A 21684-nucleotide genomic window follows, 5' to 3' on the forward strand; every position below is an offset into this window, starting at 1 on the left:
ATTCCTTACTTTTTGACATAGTGTTTCTGATTTTTGTTTGTTTTTTTAGCCATGCCCTGTAACTTTTCTATTACTTTTACTGTCATTACTGATTAATTCAAAGTAGTTACTGAACAATATGATATAAGATATATAACAAGCCAGAAGTTTAAGTGGGATAAGTTTTATTTAAGTGTTTGTTGTAAAATAAGGACTAAGCTTGTTTGTTTAAAGGATTGGAGAAATCTGAAATAGTTTTTCAAATTTATCATATCAGCTTTAGCAAAAATCTCACTTTTTATGATTTTGTAGGCATTCTATAATTATTTATAATTATATTAAATAGAATAGGTTTCATATGCCATTCAATGAGAAAATGTTCTGTAAATTGTGGGTGCTTAACAATACAAATCTAAACAAAGTCACATTTGCTTCATTCCTTGAAATAATACTTGCCATCTGAACATATTCATGATGAATAATATATAGTAATATAGTATAAATGTAGTATTAATATATAATAATAAAAAAACCCAACATCCTTCATTATGTTTTTGTCTGAAAAGTGGTCCGTTAAGTAACATATTGCTTTCTTTACTGACAAATATTTTTCTGTAACATTTAACTATTGCTTGGAAAACTAATGTTTCAGAAGTTAAAGTGCTTTTGTACTGAGTCAATAGTGAAGAAGTCATAAAATAAACATCGATAACAAAATTTGTATTTGAAAAAAATAAGGTGCCTAAGAAAAAAAGATGGACAAGTAAATTGTATACCTTGTAGAGAATGACAAGTAAGGCTTTGAGCCACATCTGCCTGATGTGTGGCCTTAGAGCCCAAAGTGAGCAACGTGGTGCCTCCTGGAAATTGGGTCTAAGCTGAGGGCATGTGCAGTACTTCAGCACCTGGACCACAAGGGGCAGCATCTGCTTCCCCAAACCGATGTTGTAATCCATCACCTTATAGAACCATGAAAACAAATACATATCAGTATTAAATGTTTGCATTTATTTGAATATATTATTATTATTATTATTATTATTATTATTAATAATAATAATAATTTGAAGATTTGTGAACATAACTTAATATCATTAATGGCCTTTCGTTTGATTTTTGGTTAATTTCAAGGCTGTTAATAAATTAACATATCCAGTTAATATCTCACCTGCGCAATGCCAGCAATAAATGCGTTGAAGCAGGTGGAGGAACGCATCTTCTGTGGTGCAATCATAAAACAGCCAATCTGCTGATCATAGCCTAGCAATACATACAAGTGCCTCTTGACTGTATTAAAGGCTTTGGCACTGCCAATGTCACTCTCTGCACTGCTCTTATCCTTTGCCATGAACTTCATCAGCACCATGATAAGCTGGTGAACAGTCTGGTGGTCTATGCCAGTATCCTCTGGGAGGAGGTCCTTGATGACTGAGTCATCATCAGGAGGAGAGCTCTGACTTGGCAGATGGGCTGCAGAAAGTGAAGGTTTACATATTCAGCATCTGATTGGTGGGCTTCAGGATATAAACTGAGTCATAAGACATGAGTGCCAAACTTAGCCCAGTGATTCATCTAAAGGTTGAGGTGGATGAAAGAACCTGTTCGTTTAATTTTAAGGTTATCCCTATAAATGTCTCCGGTAAGAACTGTGGGATGTGCCATTACTATAGCAAATATTTAACCTTATTTAATCTTCAAAATAACAGGTGGTATGTGGGTAAGCAAAGCAAAATTTATTAAAAACCAACCTACATCAATACAGTGATGATCTGATTATCTGCTTAACAAATAAACTGTGAATGATTAGTCTCAAATTTCTGCATCATTAAGAATGGTTTTAATTTATTAATGTAAACCACTATTAGTTGCCAAAATTAATTACCTGGCAAGACTTTCTCAAGCATATCACCAAGTGTGGGTGCAGAGTGCTCTTGTCTTGTAAGCCTTAGAGCTAAGAGATCACACATAGAAAAATAACTACACACAAGTTAGCACACTGTTCAACCACAATTCCAAAAATGATTCAGACATTTACATCAAAATACTGCCTATTTCTGAAGGGTAAATGTTTTGGTTGAAAAAAAAAACGTACAGATTAAAGATAATTAACAGTAGAACTTTTACTTGTATTATCTAAAAAATGGTTTATGGCTACTTGTCTGTGAGCTTTTTTCTGGAACTCTGTAACTTTTTGTCTCGAACAAAAGTGTTGTGTGCAGTGGCTGTAGTGTTGAAGCACACAAAGTGACACAGTAATAAATTATTAACACATTCTAACATTGTGGTGAGTGAGGAAGCAGAAAGATGAAGGTACAAGAGAAAAAAGAGAGACAGACAGGTTCAGGGACACATAAGTGAGACAACTCACGGAGCTTGGCACAAAATGTCTCAGGCAGGGAAAAGGCACGTTTAGAGTCGGATGTCCCCTTTATGCTGTCTCTGAGTGAGCGGACACTCTTCTGCCGATTCCGTGCAAAACGAGCTCGTCTGATCTTCCACATAGCGGCATCGCTCAGATTGGCTGTATTAGTCCGCACTGCAGTGATGGCTTAGGTTATAAAGGAGGAAATCAGATTTATTTAGACAGGACACAGCTAGTAAACAGCTTGTGAGACCAAAGATGTGTCTATGCAACAAGCAAATGTCTTGAAGCTGTTATTAAGTATACACAGATATAAGACAAGCTTACTGGTAGGGAAAGGAAATTCCTTGTTGCAGTCCAGGTGTAGTTGAGCCTCAAGGGACAGTGTCTCAAAACGATTAACAAAGAATTCCCAGCTCAGTGCAGGGATATCCGGCTTTAGAGAGTGCAGCAGAAGCAGTTTGCTCAGGATGATGGGACGGTCTCTAACGACTGTGTCAAACTGGAAGTCCATGCACAGACACAGGCCCTGATGGGAAATAAACACACACTCAAAAACAATATCACAGAACAAAGCATAGATACTATTTAACATTACTACATGTCTGCTATGTTCACTATTTCAGTTATGGTTATAATTATATGGTTTCAGTTAGATAACTATTATACTGTGTGTGTGTGTGTGTGTGTGTGTGTGTGTGTGTGTGTGTGTGTGTGTGTGTGTGCACCTGCAGTGATGGTCGTTTAAGGGTGTCTAGCAGTAGCCTGGCTCTGGTGGCCACAGCAGGGTTGACATCCTCAACACTGACCAGAAAGCAGCAGAAAGCATGCGCCAGTGAGTACTTCAGCAGGTGGCTCTTAGTTACTGAGCCAATGTCCAGAAAGCGACACAGCACTGCAACTCGCTCCACTGTAAACACATACGTATACAGTACTTACAGTACAGTTATTAGTTCAATAAAATGCCCTTTCCTGTAATTACTCTAACATATCACCATATGGTGGAATACTAACATGCTATCGAGACACTCAGCTACAAGGATAAAAAAAAAAACCCAGTCATTAAGCCAATACATGAATTACATGTCATCTAATGCATCAATAGATGGCGCACTATAGTCAGCCATATGTTACTGGTTTCTGAATCCAATCACCAGAGTACATTCTTTTTCAATTCTTATTATATTATGGAGTGAGATATATACTATATACATTGAAAGGTCTTACAGATATTTTTTTACTTCATTCGTGTTCATTTTTAAAATAAAGTTCCTACTGTTTAAGGAATAAGCTAAACAAACTCTAATCTGCTATGCTTACAGCTCACTTCAAGGTGATTCATCATTTTATATAAGCAACATCTCTGATTAAGAGGCTGTCTCCTCCAATGTCTTCTCTTTGGGGGAAAAAACGTTTCTTGGACTTTAAAGGGAAGACACTATTAATTAATTAATAGTGACATATTTAATATTGGCCTCAAATGGCATTCCATTGTTTTTTGAGTATATTTACAGTCCAAAACATATATTTCAGTGTTACATCAAACTGTCAAACAGCAGTGCCTGACTGCTGAGGTTTGCATACTAATGTACCGATACATGATTTCGGTATTAACTCATCACTATGCATGCATAATCCAATTCCGAATAATGCCTGCTTATGAAAAGTATCTAATATCACTTTCTGTCTGAATAGGGCACCCTGCTCCCTATTCCTTCAAAGTGCATTATGCGGGTCCTGTAGTCCCTAAGATATATTTTTTAGGTTCTAACCAGTCCAACCTAAACTAGTGAATGTAGTGAATAGGATGCTCTATCAGACAAACAGGAGTCTTATCCACACCTGAGTAACAAACATGATTCCGTTCATCAAGAAATAATTGCCTTTAACCAATTCTTTAGTTACCTTTCTCAACTTGGATACCATGGGGCTGAAGGCCCTCTTCAGCCAAACACACCTCACCACATCTAAGCATAAGTTATTTCAGTCACACATTTAAAAAGTAAAGTCTTTATCCCTTTAGTACTCTACATCTCTGATTGGCTTGAATGAAATGATTGACTTACACAACCCCTGAGGATAACACTGAGGAACATATTTGTAGACTATGATGCAGATTGCATTTTGCTGTAGACTCTGTTTGAACTTCATTAATTTTATCTAAAGAATACTTTCACTCTGTAGTGATCGAGTCAAACATCTTCTCACTTCCTGTATAAGGACATAGCTTCTCTCTGCCAATCATCATAAGTGGCCCCTTTAAACACACAATTCTTCAGTGCTGTTGGAGCCAGCCCGGTAACCATAGCAACAACTAGTGAATAAGCTCGCACACACACATGCACACACACACAATCATAGATTGGTAAAATGGTGATCTTATGCAGTATTGTAAAAAAGGGAACATCAAACATGGTTTTGCAATAAGCACACCTATTTCAAGTACATTGACATATTGATCTTATTTTTTCATACTAAGATCAATGACACAGCACCACTACTTCAAGTCAGTCAACAGGAAAGGAGCTTGCAAATGGGTCTGACCTGCTTCAAAGCGAATCTTCCAGTCCTTGCTGTTGAAACTGTTGTCCACCAATTTCCAGAAAATGTCGGCGCCATAGGACAGTGAGAGAGCATGGAGCAGCTGAGGCACTACTAGGGACGCCAGCTGGCAGAACTCAGACTTCAGCATGGACCACAGGCTGGGCACCAGAGCACATATTGTATCACACACATACAAAATGACTGGAACACATATTTGTTCTCTATCATGGGCAATTTTCCTATTTTTCATAGTGCGGATTTATGGTTATAGCTGTTATATAAAACAATGTTTATAGAAACAGATTAAACACAATACTCATTACATGCATGGTAAAATACTACTTAGACTATTAACTAGCCCTTAATTTATACCTGGGAATAAGCATCTTCTCTTGGACGTAGGCCAGAAACTGAGGGTGGTCTTTGCGGGCATGATACAGACACTCCCCATGCAGACACAGGATCCTAACACAGTTCAACATGTTGTAGAGGATGTCTGGCTCCTCAAACCTAGCCATCTCCTACAATGGGGAAGTAGTACATATCTGAATTCAAAAAGTAAATAAAAAGCCTCAAGTGCAGTGTGTAAAAGAGAAGAATGTGATGTTAACCTGAAGTATTGTGTAAATAAGCCTGAGAGAAGCTGGAAGCTGCTGGTAGGAGAATTTCCTTTCAATATTATTCTTTAAAGCTGTGGTAAAGAGGAAAAATGAATACAACATGGAATCATAATGGTCTTTTCAAAATGACTAAGAATCAAGTGAAATGAGTCTCAGGGTGAATAGCAGGGTTGCTGTCTTCATAAAACATCACATTAGTTGTGATCTAATATTACTGATTGCTCCATGTTATCTAATTTTCTAATAGCCATCATGTACATGTACGTTGATTAACAGGAGAATCACTCTGGTTGTCAGGATTGTCCTGTTTGGCCCCCTCCTCTGTGCCATTCTCTGGCTTGAGGCAATGTTCAGACCTGGGAAAAATCAGACTTTCCTCAAGACTGTCTGCAGGCTCCTGTAAGAAAAAGCAAAAATTACTACTTTATTTACTACATACTACTTTACTACTTCCATGTTTTCTCCTATAATGTTCATTTGTGTGTGTCTCTATAATTATGTGTGTCTCTGTGTATTCCATCTAACCACCAGGCGTATCTCCTCAGGAGGTGTGAGTCTCTGGAGGAGCTCACAGCCCAGTTGGTAGCAGAGGATACTGGACTGGCACAGGCTGCACTCCATAGCCTTCTCGTCCTTCTGGCAGGTGTGTGAGCCACCCCAGGGAGCCTGGAAAACACTGTTAATGATCCCTACAATGTCTCTTCCCAGACTGCCTTCCAATCCCAGAGTCACTCCATCATCCTGAAGCTCCATCTACACAAAAATGGAAACAGTGGAATAATCTAGATTTCATTAGAAGCTAAATTATGTAAAAAGCAGTGACATTTATGGTCTTGTTACATTGGTCACCTGTTTGAGAATGAGGTCAAACATGAGGATGAAGCAGCCCAGGTTCATGTCATCATCATCACAGTCCAAGTCTAGAGCACAATTACCTGTGGCATGACCCAGGTTCTTAAAGGGGCTGCAGCGCAAGGGGCTACGGAATGGGCTTCGGAACGGACTGGGAAAAGGACTAAGGGTGTTGTTATGCCCCCTTCTACCAGGGTCTGACACCACACTCACCTACGTACAGACAAACACATCAAAATCATTGCAAATTATATAGGCCTTCTTTATTTTAAAAATCTTATGCATCTAAGCTGAGCTTTTAGTTGTCTTTCAAAATACACCATTACACTCCCATTTCCATTCAGTAATCCAGTTGTGTTTGGATGTATCACTTGCTTGCCAATAATCAAGCCTTTTTAAAGAAACTATATTTAGTCTTTGCCTTGTTGTCATGACAACCAGCCTCCCTTTAATATTGTACCCACTAACTGAGCAGGCTCTGCACATTGCACAAGCACCTGCACATTGCTACTGTTTTTATTATTATTATTTAATGTGTTATTCGGATTATACACAACACAATCGGGTTGATAAATGTCAGTTATACCCTTCTAGCCCCAGCATTTCCTGTAAGGTCTGTGCCTCGAGTCTTCCTTTGATTAGCCAGCTCCTTTACTGAGTTCACACCATCTGAGAACATGCCAATCAAGAGCTGCAGAGGCACTACGATGTCCAGCTCGGACAGCACCTGCACACATTGAGTCATAAAATATACACTATGACAACATTATCTGCAGGACATATGTCAAGCATCAGGTTTAGTGCAAGCACACAAATATGTGCACAAATGGTTTGGTGTAAAAATGAAGCACCATGATGCAAAACTTTTTAAAAACTGTGGCAATTAATGTCAACATAAGGGATGACATCACTTCAATTTCTGACATGGATGTCTACAAATGTAGAAATGCACAAATGTTCTTCTTAAATGAAATGACAGTGATGGACCTAAAGATGAGGCTCTCTGCTGACTGCACATAGGATGCACCAGGAACAGTAGCTAAAAATGTGACATCAAAGACTCAAATCTGGGAGCTTGCGGCTCACTGTGTTTGTCTCACGATACCACTGACCCAGATCCATACTCAGCATGTGCCATGTCTTTATATTTTTTTTCCCATAATCCTCCCCCAAAATAGACACATGGCATGCACAAACTTAGTTCTTAAAGTTGACAAGAAAAAAGGATCAAGGTCAGGGAATTGCTTCTGTGCCTATCTCAGTGAGTGACTATGTATGACTGTTCTGGGTATATGTAGTATTCTCACATACAGGTAAATATATACTCACATGTAGCCATAGTAAGGCTTGCTCCTGTACAGATGCAGGATATCCAGTAAACCTGCAACTTATAAAACCGAACATCTCCTCCATGGAGAAGGGCAGTGGACATAATTCGATATCAAACATCTTGCTGTAGGAAGAAGTAGAGAGAAAGAGGTGAGAGGGAAAATTATGGCCACACCTGCTTCACAATAAAAAAGCCAAAGCAATAAAAGAAAAATTTTGTCTTATCAGGTCAAATGAAGAGACTTAATTAATCTACAACGTAAACTCATAGAGGATTTTTCGTAGAGGAGACAAATGAGGACAGGAGACTTAGCTAAAGGCACACAAACTGCTGTCTTCTCATTAATAATGACCTCTATAAGGCTGTGCAGTACAGAAAAAAAATTTCACAGGGCCAAAGGGGTTTCCGCATTTAACGTTATTCATGATGAAGGTCATGGCACCTATTTGGTGGTTATGTTGCCATGGTAACCAAGACAGGATCAGTGAGAGCACCTCTGGGCTTTCTTTAAGTCATGCATCACATCACCTGCGTGTTAATCACACTTGTAAATAGATGACTTCATACGTAGACGATACAGAAATTGTCACCTTTGTGCCACATATTCTATCCTGTGGAGTGTTTTCAAATTGTTCCATCGCCCAACATAGGAATAACCCAGCTCCCAACAACCCTGAACCACATTGCTGGTGCTCTTTTATGGTCAAAGTGTGTTTGGAGAAAAAAGAAAGAAAGAAAACGTGAAATGTGGCATGACTGACTTATTTTTATATCATGTAATTTGGATCATGTGCAGTGATAGCTTTGTTGCTGAAACAGAGCCCAAACCACGTGTTCAATGCCATTTTTAACAAAAGTCAGTTTAGATGAAAGGTTAACTGCAACTGTAAAAATGCAATAATATTGAGTGTTATATTGTTAATAAACCAAATAATCCATATTGGCAATCACCGCTATACCTAAGGACTTCCCGGAACTCCTTGAGCTGGTTGTCTGGCACTTCAGTTCGTATGGCCTCCAGCCATTCAGGCATAAAACACTCCCAAAGTGGCTGACTGATCACGTTATACGGGATTAAACACAGGATACGGTTCAAGCCCTCCTTCAGCTGTGAAACTGTACTGCAGGATTTATCCCAATAGCCGCCCACCTGTAAGCGCGCACACACACACACACACACATACAGTCTGAAGAGAGCCCAAATCCATACAAGCAATTTAGTATGTGAAGGTCAGAATCTCTTCTTACCCTGGCAAATTCCACTGGCTTGGGCAACAGGCACATGACCATGACATCAAAACGCACATCACAGACAGTCTTGAGCCACTTTGTTACAAACTGCGGCTTGAGCTTCTCCACTAGACTGCCCACTTCATCGTCCATCATGTAGGCAGTGGAGTGGAACCACTGGAAGACCATGCTAACCAGACGGGCAAGGCTCTCGGTGGGCGTGTTCTCACTAGGAGTACACAGGCTCACCTGGAGCAGAATTAAGGGAATGGAAGGATGGAGAGGTGAATGAAAATGGAGGTTACAACTATGAACTTGTTTGTAATTTGTTAGTACAGTTGTAGTAGTGTATTAGCTGTATTATTATGGTATTTGTCACGTGACTGCTTTAGTAAAGGAAATAGTGAAGATATGGTTGTGGTATTTAGAAGTCTAGTATTTTGGTCATCAGTAGTTATAGCCTTAGTGAAGTAGTAGTGGTAATGATGGTATTATTATACAAAGAAATAATTTTTTCAGTCTGAAACCTAATTAATATATATGATTTTTTTCACATAGAATCCAACAGAAAAAACACACACATATTATGGATATGTTGATGTGTGTGTGAGTATGTGTGTGTGTGTGTGTTTTTTCTGTTGGATTCTATGTGGAAAACACATATACTACTTACCAAGAGCCAGATGCCAAACTGACTGAGCAGCCTCTGATCATGCTGGTCATCCTCTTTGTTGTCAAATTCCAGGTTGTCCAGAGAATGGTGGGAGGTGGAGAGGCCCATCTGACGCCGGCGGTTCATTTCAAACTCCCGCTGCTCTGCATGGATCTCTGCCTCTTTCAGCAGGCTAACACAAGTTGAGACAAATAACAGACAAGACCTAATGACACAATGAATGGTACAGCTAATAATACAGCAAAATACTGTCAACATGTCAATATTTTTACTGGCCCATAATACAAAATTCTCTGCTTCAATAACTACCCCTCATTGCTGTGTTAGAACCGATAAATAAATTGATATTGAAATTTTTAAAAAGAATTACTTCAAACTGTAGTAATGCTGGGTCACATGAAAGTGTATTATTGTGTAAATCCTATATGCAACAAACATTTTCATGTGCAGTGCTGGTCATTGCAGTGTGGGTACCTGATGACAGACTCCACAGTGCAGACGAGCTCCTCGGCTCCACACTCACGCGTGTTGATTGGGGGAGGAGATGTCTGGTACAGATGAGTCTCTGCTGAAGCACCCACCTCACTGCTGTGGTGGTTGACATGGCAACGCTTGCAGTAGCGCACGGGCCGGTTGCCATGCCGACCACAGCAGCCGGCTGAGAAGCAGGTGACAACAGCCCGCCTCACATGAGAGCTGCAGTTCTGTTGGCCAGAAACAGCGAGTGAGAGAAAAAGAGAAAGAGAAAGAGAGAGAGAGAGAGAGAGAGAGAGAGAGAGAGAGAGAGAGAGAGAGAGAGAGAGAAAGTAAATCAAAGACAGGCAGAGACAGAGGGAGAAGGAAACAGAAGGAGGTGGCAAGAGGAGGAGAAATCAATAACACCCGTCCATGTCGCATAACAGAAACACAGTTATTTATAAGCAATGTACATGCATGGACCCAAGGAATACAGGGAGATGTGTACTCACAGTGTCTCAATTTGCTAAAAATACAAAGCATGGTCAAGGTTAGGACAGGATTAAGCTGATCCTTCCCTAATAGGTGCACTGCTGATATACAGTGTTATTATGTTATATCAAAAGTAAGTATTATAAGTACTGTATTATTAGTATTAACTATTATATTATTCTGATATGCTCCTTTACTGGTTCCATCTGTCACAGCAGAACAGTAATAGCAGTACGAATGGTAAGAGCAAGTGACTGCAGGAAACTACCTTGCAGAAACCCTTAAAAATAAGGTGTTGGCACAACTGTTGGGGATTGAATTGATTATGCATATGTGATGTGTTCTTGTTGTAAGGACACAGGAAATCCAGCTTCTGGAAGATAGAGAGACCCCAAATCCAGCATTATAGTACAGTGGTGCTTGAAAGTTTGTGAACCCTTTAGAATTTTCAATTTAACTGAATAAATACGACCTAAAACATCAACAGATTTTCACACAAGCCCAAAAACTAGGCCAAGAGATCCCAATTAAACAAATGAGACAAAAACATTATACTTGATCACTTATCTATTGAGGAAAATGATCCAATATTTCATATCTGTGAGTGGCAAAAGTATGTGAACTTCTAGGATTAGCAGTTTAATTTGAAGGTGAAATTAGAGTCAAGTGTTTTCAATCAATGGGATGACAATCAGGTGTGAGTGAGCACCCTGTTTTATTTAAAGAACAGGGAGCTATCAAAGTCTGATCTTCACAACACTTGTTTGTGTACGTGTTTCATGGCATGAACAATGGTGATTTCTGAGGGCTTCAGAAAAAGAGTTGTTGCTGCTCATCAGGCTGGAAAAGGTTACAAAACCATCTCTAAATAGACTGTACTCCACCAATCCAAAATCAGACAAATTGTGTTCAAAATGAAGAAATTCAAGACCAACTAACAAAGATCACTCCAAGAGGAAGACGTGTAATAGTCTGCGAGGTCATAAGGAGCCAGAGTAACATCTAAGCAACTAAAGGCCTCTCTCATATTGGCTAATGTTAATATTCATGGGTCCACCATCAGGAGAACACTGAACAACAATGTTGTGCATGTCAGGGTTGCAAGGAAAAAGCCACTGCTCTCCAAAAAGAACATTGCTGCCCCTCTGCAGTTTGCTAAAGCTCACATGGACAAGCCAGAAGGCTATTGGAAAAATGTTTTGTGGATAGATGAGACCAAAATAGAATTTTTGGTTTAAATGAGAACTGATATGTTTGGAGAAAGGAAAACACTGCATTCCAGCATAAGAACCTTATCCCATCTGTGAAACAGGCTGGTGGTAGTATCATGGTTTGGGCCTGTTTTGCTGCATCTGGGCCAGGGTGACTTGCCATCATTGATGGAATAATGAATTCTGAATTATACCAGTAAACTCTAAAGGAAAATAGCAGGACATCTGTCCGTGAACTGAATCACAAGAGAAAGTTGGTCATGCAGCAAGACAACAACCCTAAGCACACAAGTCATTCTACCAAAGAATGGTTAAAGAAGAATAAAGGAAATGTTTTGGAATGGCCAAGTCAAAGTCCTGACCTTGATCCAACAGAAACGTTGTGCAAAGTCCTGAATTAAGCAGTTCATGTGAGGAAACCCACCAACATCCCAAAGTTGAAGCTGTTCTGTACTGAGGAATGGGCTAAAATTCCTCCAAGCTACAGGACTGATTTGTTTAATTGGGTTCTCTATATCTACTTTTAGGACATGTGTGAAAATGCTATTATGTTTTAGGTCATATTTCTGCAGAAATATAGTATATTTTAAAGGATTCATAAACTTTCAAGCACCACTGTATATTAATGCCAAGGACAGCTATTAATTACATTGTTTCTGATTACTGGTATTTATATAAAGGGCAATGTTGTTGTTGTTGGTGGTGGTGGTGTTATTGTTATTATTATTATTATTTCTGGTTCTTCAAATGTGTCCAGGGAAACAAGTACGCATAAATGAGACGAATTCTAAGCAACACACTTATCTAAATGAGATACCAGGCCCAGTACACGTAATAGTCAAAAGAACATTTTGCATTATATAATGACAAAGCCTATTTAAAAGATTGTGGATTAAAAATAAGCAAAGCACTGTAAGCTTCAGGACAGCTGCCTCATATGAAAACGCTGTGTGACTGTTTCAGGCAGTGTACCTGAGATTAACACCCACTGCTTGCTGGCTCACTGTGAAAACACAGCAAGGAGGTTTTCCAGGACACACATCTCCATGGCCTTCTAGTTCCATTATGAACAAGAATAGCATGTTGTATGTCAACAGGGACAGTTTTGAAAAGACTATGAATGAATTTTTCAAGGGCTTAATGTGTTAAGACGTAAACTTTTAATCAACAGAATCTGACGATGACAATACATAGACTATATCATATATACTTTCATACAATTCCATCATGATTTGATAAATGTACTGTAAAATCACCAGCATTGAATTAGCATTAATATATTTGAGCCTCAAGGAGTTGTCAGAATTATTGTACTTACTGAATAATTCAGTAAGAAGTTACTGAATATTATGCTTTAAAACGAATAAATGAATAATAACACAATAATTATAAGAGTTTAAGGGATTCAATTCACACTAGTAGGGTATATTCGGTTTTAATGACTTTACTATCTAAAATGATTGAACAGTAGCATTTAGATGTTATTGTTCAACCATTTAAATGTAACGTTGCTACAGATCCACAGGCTGATGCAGCATATTAGATTTCACGAGAGGCAGCAACATGCATGCAGATGTAAGAATGTGAGCTGATTATATCTGTTACAGATGAGATCCGGACTGCCATGGCAACCACCATGCAAGACACAAGAAAAGTCACAGACACAATGAGAGCCAGTCTAAATACAGCATGTGTAACTTGAATATAATTGTCAAGTCAGGGTACATTCTGTTTAAAAGTACACACAGTCATGTTAAAAAAAAAAAGTATACCCCATGGAAATTGTTGGAATTTATTTTTATTTTTTTTGGGACATATTTGGACAAGCGAACATTTGATCCTCCTAGTAAATAGTGCCTATTAATAAAGTTGATATACTTGAACAAAACCAAAAAGAAAATTAGCTTTTTTCAATCATTTATTCTACAGAAATATCAATAGATGTGATATTCTTCTGTGAAAAAAGTAAGTACACCCTTGGCCTCAGAAGCTAGTATTGCCCCCTTTAGCAGAAATAACTTCTTGTTGACGTTTTGCATAATTGTAAGATGTTTGAGGGTTCTCTTGCATGTACTGCCCATCTCAAATCCCCCCCAACATTTCAATGGGATTCAAATCCAGGCTTTGACTAGGCCATTCCATAACCCTTCATTTCTTCTTTTTGATCCATTCCTTGGTGGATTTGATCATGTGCTTAGGATCATTATCCTGTTGAACGGTTCACTTTCAGTTCAGCTTCACCTTTCGAACAGATGTCCTCACATTATCTTCAAGCACTCTTTGATATGATGCAGAATTCATAGTTGAGTCTTGCAAAGTCTTTTTCCTGACACGCCTCGCATGCAGGTCAAATTTGTACAATCTCTTTCTGATTATAGAAGAATGCACTTTGACACCAACAATTTCTAGACTTACTAGCAGATCCTGTAATGCAATTTTGGGGTTCTTGGAGACTTATTATCAGACAGTCTGCTCTTGGGTTGAATTTGCCGGCACAGCCAGTCCTAGCAAATTGCCAGTTGTTTGAAATCTTTGCCATTTGTAGATGATATACGTTACAATGGAATGATGTATTTCAAATAATTTGGATATCTTTTTAAATCCCTTGCCAGACTCACAGGCATCCACAACCTTTTTCTGAAGGGCTTATAGACCTCTTTAGATCTTGGCATGATGACATCACACACCTCAATAAGAAAGGGAACACCAGACTCTAGATATGAGAGGGGTATAAATAAGACAGCTTCCACCTGTACTCCCTAAGCAGGTTCTAATTACTGACACCCAATTATGAACACCTGATACTAATTTTATGGATTTGAAGGTGTGATAAATGTAGAGGTGTACTTACTTTTTCCATGTGACCGATCTGTTTTTTGTTATGTCAATTGTTATGTCAATGTCAAAATGTCAATTTTATGTGTCATTTGACATTTATTAATAGGCAGTGTTTCAAAGAGGATCAAATGTTTGCTTGTCCAAATATGTCAAGAAAGCCAACCATTTCCATGGGGTGTACTTATTTTTTAAAATGACTGTAAGTGAAAAGGCAAATATAAAACAAAATGTTATAATTCTATTTGGAATAACAGACCTCTGCACAATAAATGGCCCATTTCCATGCTGAAAGTCATCCCATAATGTCCCAAGGACATGACTACATTCCCCCAAATACAACACAAGAACAGAAACCAAATACTATTTTTGAAGCTCTTACCTTCTTCTGACATATTGCAGATATTTCAGCTGTTTGAGTGAAACAATATAGGATATTGTTATTCAAATGTCACTCCTCTCCCAAAGTAGAAATTTGTGCTAGCACATCCTGAATATGTGGAATGATTTATGTTGGTCCACCATAGCTCAATCCAGATGTGTTCCATACTTGACTGTCTGGTGAAAGCTTTACATTTGGAATATTTATATAGAAAAATGAGCAGGAGGTTCATAAATAAATGTAGTTTTATAGTTTATCACCTCACTTGCAAGGTTAAATTATTCATTGTAACCAGAATTTCTGTGTGTGGTTTGACTGTGCCTATGAGTGTGTCCATGTGTTGGGTGTGTTATTATTCAACATAAAATAGCTACAAGATGAATAGTAATGCTGACCTTGAGGTAAGAGCACATCAACCAGCCACTCTGCATGGTCTCTACAGATGCAAAACATAAGAAAAATAGCACCAGTACACACATGAAACATTCATACCTCATACAAGATAGGTTGAAACACTAACATTGACAACTGGTAGCACTCTACCAACCCTGCTTACTCTGACTCAATTTCTTTTCTCTTTCAACATCTCTTTGCACAATGCTACAGGTAATTTACATGATGACGGCAAATGAAAAGCAAGATTAATGAACAGGGCAAAACCCACAGCTGTTTAATTAACAATGATAATGTTACAGACTCTTGGCAAAGAGGGGATAATATAACCATGGTAACTACTCATGTGAGCAAACACCACGACTGGTCAGACACTCATTCACAGACCACTGTGTAACTAGAGTGTACCTAATAAATAAAGCCTACCCTGCAATCCTCTGACTACATTCTTCACAGATATACAGAGGAGGAGGCTTGTCTCCCAGAGCAACCGAGAGAGTCGGGTCGATGCACATCTGAATGGAAAAATACAACAGACATGTTACTGGACTCCAGGCTCACATTATCACAGTAACTGTCATACAAATTAGACAATATTAGCAATAGGAAAAGGCCATTAGTAAGATGCACATTGGCTGTCTACCATGTAACTTATCTTCAGATATGCACCTAAAGGTAGGATTTGTTGACATTGTCGGAATCATTTGAGATTTAAATGTCACAAGCACACACACGCTACAATATGTTGGAATAAATTCATTGCCATATTAAAGCCCTGAAGTACTTATTCTGTTTAATGACAAGGGTCAGTAGTTGGGCTGCAGCTCTTAATACAATGGCCAGTAATTTACAGCGCTCTTCTACTCATGCAATCACCCCATCCGCTAGCAGCACCGGGTCATCTCTTCCAATTAATCTCCCACACCTCCAGCCCAGAACGCACTGCCCCCTCTCAGGACCGCAGTAATTGAAATGCAGGACATGTCTATTACTGTTTCATTCTCATTTCAGTGTGCAAGCTGAGTCAATACTGACGAAGAAGGACAAATGGCTACAGACATTATCAGGGACGTGTGCGGGTGTGTGTGTGTGTGTGTGTGTGTGCATGTGTATTATAAAGGTGTGAGCATCTTACTATATATACCTTATATAGTGGAAAATGCAACTGAAAGAAACTAGATGCATATAAATACATATATACTGAAATGAGATCAACTTTAGTAAACCAGTTTGTACTGTACCTTCACTGCAGGCTTATTAATTGAATTCTGACACTCAATATGTTGGCAGTGAAGGGGATTCCAAGCTGCAGAAGTGGGGGAGAAGAGCAAAGGAGAAAGAAAAGAACATTTTACATATTAATAGAGTGATTATCAGCAATAACTAGCAAAAAAAAGAATATGAAAAACAGCATGAAATCAGATATTTTGGTGATTTAAAGCTCTTAGAGTGCCAGTCAAGTGTTTGTCCTCATCTACTCATTTTTTCTCTGTTTTCTCTGTTTTTAATAATTTACACATTTTAGAAACACATTGAAGACATCGTAGCTATGAAATAACACTTATCGCAGCAGTATGTAGTGACCAAAATGTTAATGACAGCTTCACACAAATTATCTTCACTAGCTCTATAAGAGATGCTTTTTCCCAGAAGTCTTGAAAAAACAAAAAAAATCCACATATCCTATGCACTTGTGGGATGCTTTTACTACATAAAAAATGCTTAATAAATTTCCATTAAAAAAGATATTTTGGAAATAATGTCATACAACTTTTAATTTTGTCTTAGAAACAAATTTTAGCACAAGTCATTAGATCATGAAAAGCATACGTTCAATGAGGTGTGTACAAACCTGTGAGTGTATATATAAGCAGAACTTAATGGACCAACAATACTGACTTACCTGTGTACTGGAGCCCCCTGTACTCACTAATTGCACCTGGAGGCTTGAGATTAGGCCAGTAATGGAAGAGCATTTGAACAGCAGGAGGCTTTACTTGGGATGGTCCATACGATATTACATACAGAAGGTCCTAAAACAGTACAAGAATCATTTTGAGAGACAATGCCCAACATGGAAATATTCTCAAAAGATAATAGGATCTAAAAACACTACCTTCCACACTTCCTGCTTATACTTCATCAGGCACTCCAAAAGCTGGCAGTGGTACACTAACATCAGCATAACAACAGCTGATCAGCTAATGTTTATTTTCTTGTTATTATTCAATGATTAAATTCTCCAGAACACTGGAACACATAAAAATATCTACCTGGGTTTGAGGTATACTGCATAGCAATCATTAGCATAGAGGAAGCAGATAGATTGACGTACGTAGGGACCCCTCCTTCTCTCCGAGTTGAACCCACTTTAAAAAATCAAAAGGCATTAGTTTGTAAAAAACAAATGGTAATGTTTACATTAAGGTTTCCTTAGCTGATAATATTTACTGCATGAGTTAACATTAAGAAGCCATGAACTTCAACAAATCAAAAAATATGTAACCATATAAGTAACTAATAAGTAATTAAATTGATATTTAATTGTTAACAAAATATGTCTGCATTCAATGGTTACGCAATATATGATTAAACGTAAGTCCACATAAATTAGCACAAATTTGTACTGTAGTCACTTTGTTAGTGTTACTTATGGTCTAATAATAATAAAGTACATGGTCACTCAATGCAACCTTTATGAAAAGAATTGCCAAAAAATAATAATAATACTGTAAGGACAAATGAAAAACTATTGCAAGATTGCAAGACTGAATAATGTCTATAGCTTTTTGTCACCTCCCATGAAAATCATTTCAGATAAAAAACAGATGTGTACAGTTCCTCTCACTGTCACCAGTATCCTGGGAATTCAAGCTGTGAGAACATCATGTTGATCTTTGGGACAGAGTGTTCTATTTTACTTGGCACTATATGTGATATCTATGCTATTGAAGATGGTCTTTTTTCTTTGCAAGCCCAAAAAAAAACAAGATGTATATGACTACGTATTATATGCTCTATACACTCATAGAAAAGACAGCGGCCATTTAAACTCTGTAGCTTAAATACAGTTAAATGAAACACTACATAATAATAATAATAATAATAATAATTATTATTATTATTATTATTATTATTAGTAGTAGTAGTAGTAGTAGTGGTAGTAGTAGTAATAGTAGCAGTACTATAAATAATAACAGCATAATACTCACATATAGCCATAGGGAGGAAGGACGTGCTCAGGTATTCTATGATGTCTTTATGTAGGAAGGCAGGGAAGGTGGCTAAGGTGGAGATCATAGTATAGGGCAAAGTGCTGAGAATATCATCGCTGAGAAAAGGTAGAAGGCAAGTTGTCGTGTAAAATATGGCCTGCCCCAGATCTGATGAGGGGAAGAGGAAAAAAGTAAAGAGACAAAAAGAGAAACTATTGTAACAGGCTCCTGCTCTACATGTGGATTTAGATTCACACAATTTCCGGTAATGCTAAAGGTTGTATGAAATTATTTTCATTGCTTGTATAAAACAATACTGGTAGAAATAGTATTGTATGTGTGGGTATGACACATGACAGTCAGCAAATCACTGAAATTCAAGGCATAAAGAAAAGGAAACTTTACTATTTTAATGATTGACTTAGAAAGCATGGATGATTCTTTGCTCAGTAAAAACCACCATAGATAGACAGCTTATCTTCAGCGGGGGGTAGAGCACTTGGGCTCTAACGTTTGATAAACTTTTCATTCCATACAAAGAACCAATATGCTGGCAAAGACACTAGAGCAGGTCACAAGCACAAAAATGGCTACCTCCATATATTGAGTGCATAAGTTCAGTAAGTCATAGCTATCACGTTGGCGATTCTTTAATTGTTGTGAATCTAAAACATTTTCAATATTTATTGACCAAAATATAATACAGTTTTGATATACCGTATATGTTTATACAAGCATATCAAAAGTATATAACTTTGGTGCTTCACTTTTTTTGTTTCACTGGACTGAATGACATGTTAGGGTGTTGAACACCCTGACTACTGATCACTCACCGTGCTGACCATGCTGCAGCAGGGGCACCAGGTCAAGCAAGGTGACGAGGGTGGCATAAAGCCCCTGATAGTCCAGAGAGGGGTACTCTGAGAGCTGAGCGTCCCGACTCTGCTGGGCGGCCCCCCCCCGGTCGGCCGGGGCGTCCCGCAGAACGCTGTAAAGGAGGGAGCGAGTAACTGTAGGGTTGATGGAACTGACTTGTGGTCTTAGAGATGGGGTGAGTGGGAATGGCACAGGAAAAAGACACATGGTCATGGGCACGGCCAAATTGGAAGCTTCCTGGCTCTCCTTCCTGCCTGTACGGGACAGGATGCTGCTCCGGGGGAGAGGGGAACAGGGGAAAAAAAGAGACAACAAAGACACAAAGAAACAGCACATTACATTGAAATGGCTCTACAGAGACAGTGTAAGTAGAAAAGAACCAAACCCAGATAAACCCCACATAGGATGCAGTGTCTCCACTCTTACATCACTGAGCATGTCTGTTTTTTCTTTTTGATTTTTTAAAATTATTTTTGACTTATGAAAGTGGCATTACTTCCTTAAAATTATTGTTTTTTATTTTATTGAAAAACAAAAAGGTGCCAACAGAAGCTTGCAAAGAACTGCAATGATCACTGCATCTCATGCGTATCTGGTGACAAGGAGCAAAAATATAAAAAAAAAAAAAAAATGGCATGTTTTCAGTGGCAGCCCCGTACGTCTCCAGAGGAAAAGCGTTAAAGCAACACTGACCCCTCTGATTAAATCAATTGCGGGGCAGCCGTGCAGGTCAAATCATTTAGGAGGCCAAATAACCATGCTTTGTTCAAGAAACAAAAAAGAAAGAATGGCAGGGGCTGTCAAAGATGAGAGCAATTTCAAATTGGTTCGGGCACAATACAGAGATGACACTTCTGAAACATGCTTCAGCCAGTAATAAACATGTATGTGAGGTTAGACTAAAAGTTCCCTGGTCACAACACATGTTTATTGCATCATAAAAAATAATGTCAGTATGTAAGTACATTATGATACTTGTTCAGTATCATTGGGGAAGAGAACTAATGAGATCCAACAGGCATATGGATTTCAGTTCTAAAATAAATGTAGCTAGTCTACAGTTAGGGAAGAAACTGTAATGGAAAAGGAATAAGGTTGCTTCAAACGGGATGGCTGGTAGCATTATGCTTGTGGACTAATGGGGGATGGACGTTTGTGTTTGCTGTCTCCTGGAAGTATTTTTCCCTAATTCTCTGGAGGAAAATGGCAGCAAAATTTCATTGGACTATGATGGGCTTGAGAGCGTTGGGAAGAGAAAACATTTTGTCTTTTGATGCACATTACATAAAAACAGTGTGATGTGTCATTGGTCAAACTGCAAACTCTATAAACATTTCTCTATAAACATATGCATGTCATTGGTAGAATTCAGTTCAACATTTCTATTACATGTTAACAGTGATGCTAATACACAAAACAGAATAGCATAAAATTATACTCTATAAGATTTCAGCTCTGCTGTTTTTATATGCATCCTTTTTTACAAATGCATAATAGACAATACATATATTAATTACAACAGAATAAACGGAATCATAAAGAGTATAATTTTAAGTCCTAACTAAACTTTTAACTAATAATTTATGTTTATGATCAGTATATTTTCCTCAAACAGTAAATGCACAAAACACAATCAGTCACACACATACACACACACACACACACACACACACACACACACACACACACACACACACACACACACACAGACATGCACACTGATGCTATTCTGCATGTCCAAACATGTGTAATTCAAGACTCTATGGACAAGCAAGCAATTAAAGAATTCTGTCTTATATAAACAATGACATATTGTATGATTAGTGATGTTTTAATTGATATAAATAATTTTATAAATAATATAATATAATATAAATTTAGCCATATAACCTAAATAATAATCATGACAGTAAGTGTAAATTTGTCTCACTCATTCAAATAGCTTGATCTCGACTGCTACTTATGTGCCAGATCAAATGAGAATTTACTAGCTTTTTTGGTCCCTTACTCAGACAGCATAAACTTTCCCACAAGACTTCCTGCCCTTTTCAGTTACGTGTCATTAGCCCCCTGCAGCAGTCCTGCTGAAACATTACTGTGGCCGTGTATCAACTATCCATTTGGCTGCTCGATCCTCTCTCTGTCTGCCTCTCTCTCTCTAAGACTGTGACATATGCTGCGTCCCTGCCATCCTGCTCTCAAGCTTCACTGCTCATCTTTTTTACCTCGGGCTC

At 38.2% G+C, this 21684-nt stretch overlaps 1 protein-coding gene across 1 annotated transcript in view; it reads right to left on the bottom strand.

The window, feature by feature from the left end:
* Nucleotides 1-21684, bottom strand: part of LOC108269484 (unc-79 homolog, NALCN channel complex subunit) — a 41656-nt gene that overhangs the window by 15009 nt on the left and 4963 nt on the right. Inside the window, exons 3-29 of the mRNA XM_017475405.3 lie at nt 19408-19721; nt 18572-18742; nt 17633-17728; nt 17476-17531; nt 17263-17392; nt 16601-16665; nt 15786-15874; nt 15362-15402; nt 14967-14995; nt 10065-10294; nt 9591-9762; nt 8936-9166; nt 8647-8837; nt 7687-7810; nt 6944-7084; nt 6355-6570; nt 6031-6258; nt 5770-5902; nt 5497-5576; nt 5258-5406; nt 4886-5043; nt 3070-3251; nt 2669-2870; nt 2348-2527; nt 1862-1930; nt 1148-1449; nt 756-938 (exon numbers count right to left, since the gene is read on the bottom strand). Of these exons, the coding sequence (XP_017330894.1) occupies nt 756-938; nt 1148-1449; nt 1862-1930; nt 2348-2527; nt 2669-2870; nt 3070-3251; nt 4886-5043; nt 5258-5406; nt 5497-5576; nt 5770-5902; nt 6031-6258; nt 6355-6570; nt 6944-7084; nt 7687-7810; nt 8647-8837; nt 8936-9166; nt 9591-9762; nt 10065-10294; nt 14967-14995; nt 15362-15402; nt 15786-15874; nt 16601-16665; nt 17263-17392; nt 17476-17531; nt 17633-17728; nt 18572-18742; nt 19408-19721 (4162 nt within the window). The remainder of the gene's footprint in view (nt 1-755; nt 939-1147; nt 1450-1861; nt 1931-2347; nt 2528-2668; nt 2871-3069; nt 3252-4885; nt 5044-5257; nt 5407-5496; nt 5577-5769; nt 5903-6030; nt 6259-6354; nt 6571-6943; nt 7085-7686; nt 7811-8646; nt 8838-8935; nt 9167-9590; nt 9763-10064; nt 10295-14966; nt 14996-15361; nt 15403-15785; nt 15875-16600; nt 16666-17262; nt 17393-17475; nt 17532-17632; nt 17729-18571; nt 18743-19407; nt 19722-21684) is intronic.

The sequence above is a fragment of the Ictalurus punctatus genome, chromosome 9 (assembly GCF_001660625.3).
Source record: "Ictalurus punctatus breed USDA103 chromosome 9, Coco_2.0, whole genome shotgun sequence".
NCBI lineage: Eukaryota > Metazoa > Chordata > Actinopteri > Siluriformes > Ictaluridae > Ictalurus > Ictalurus punctatus.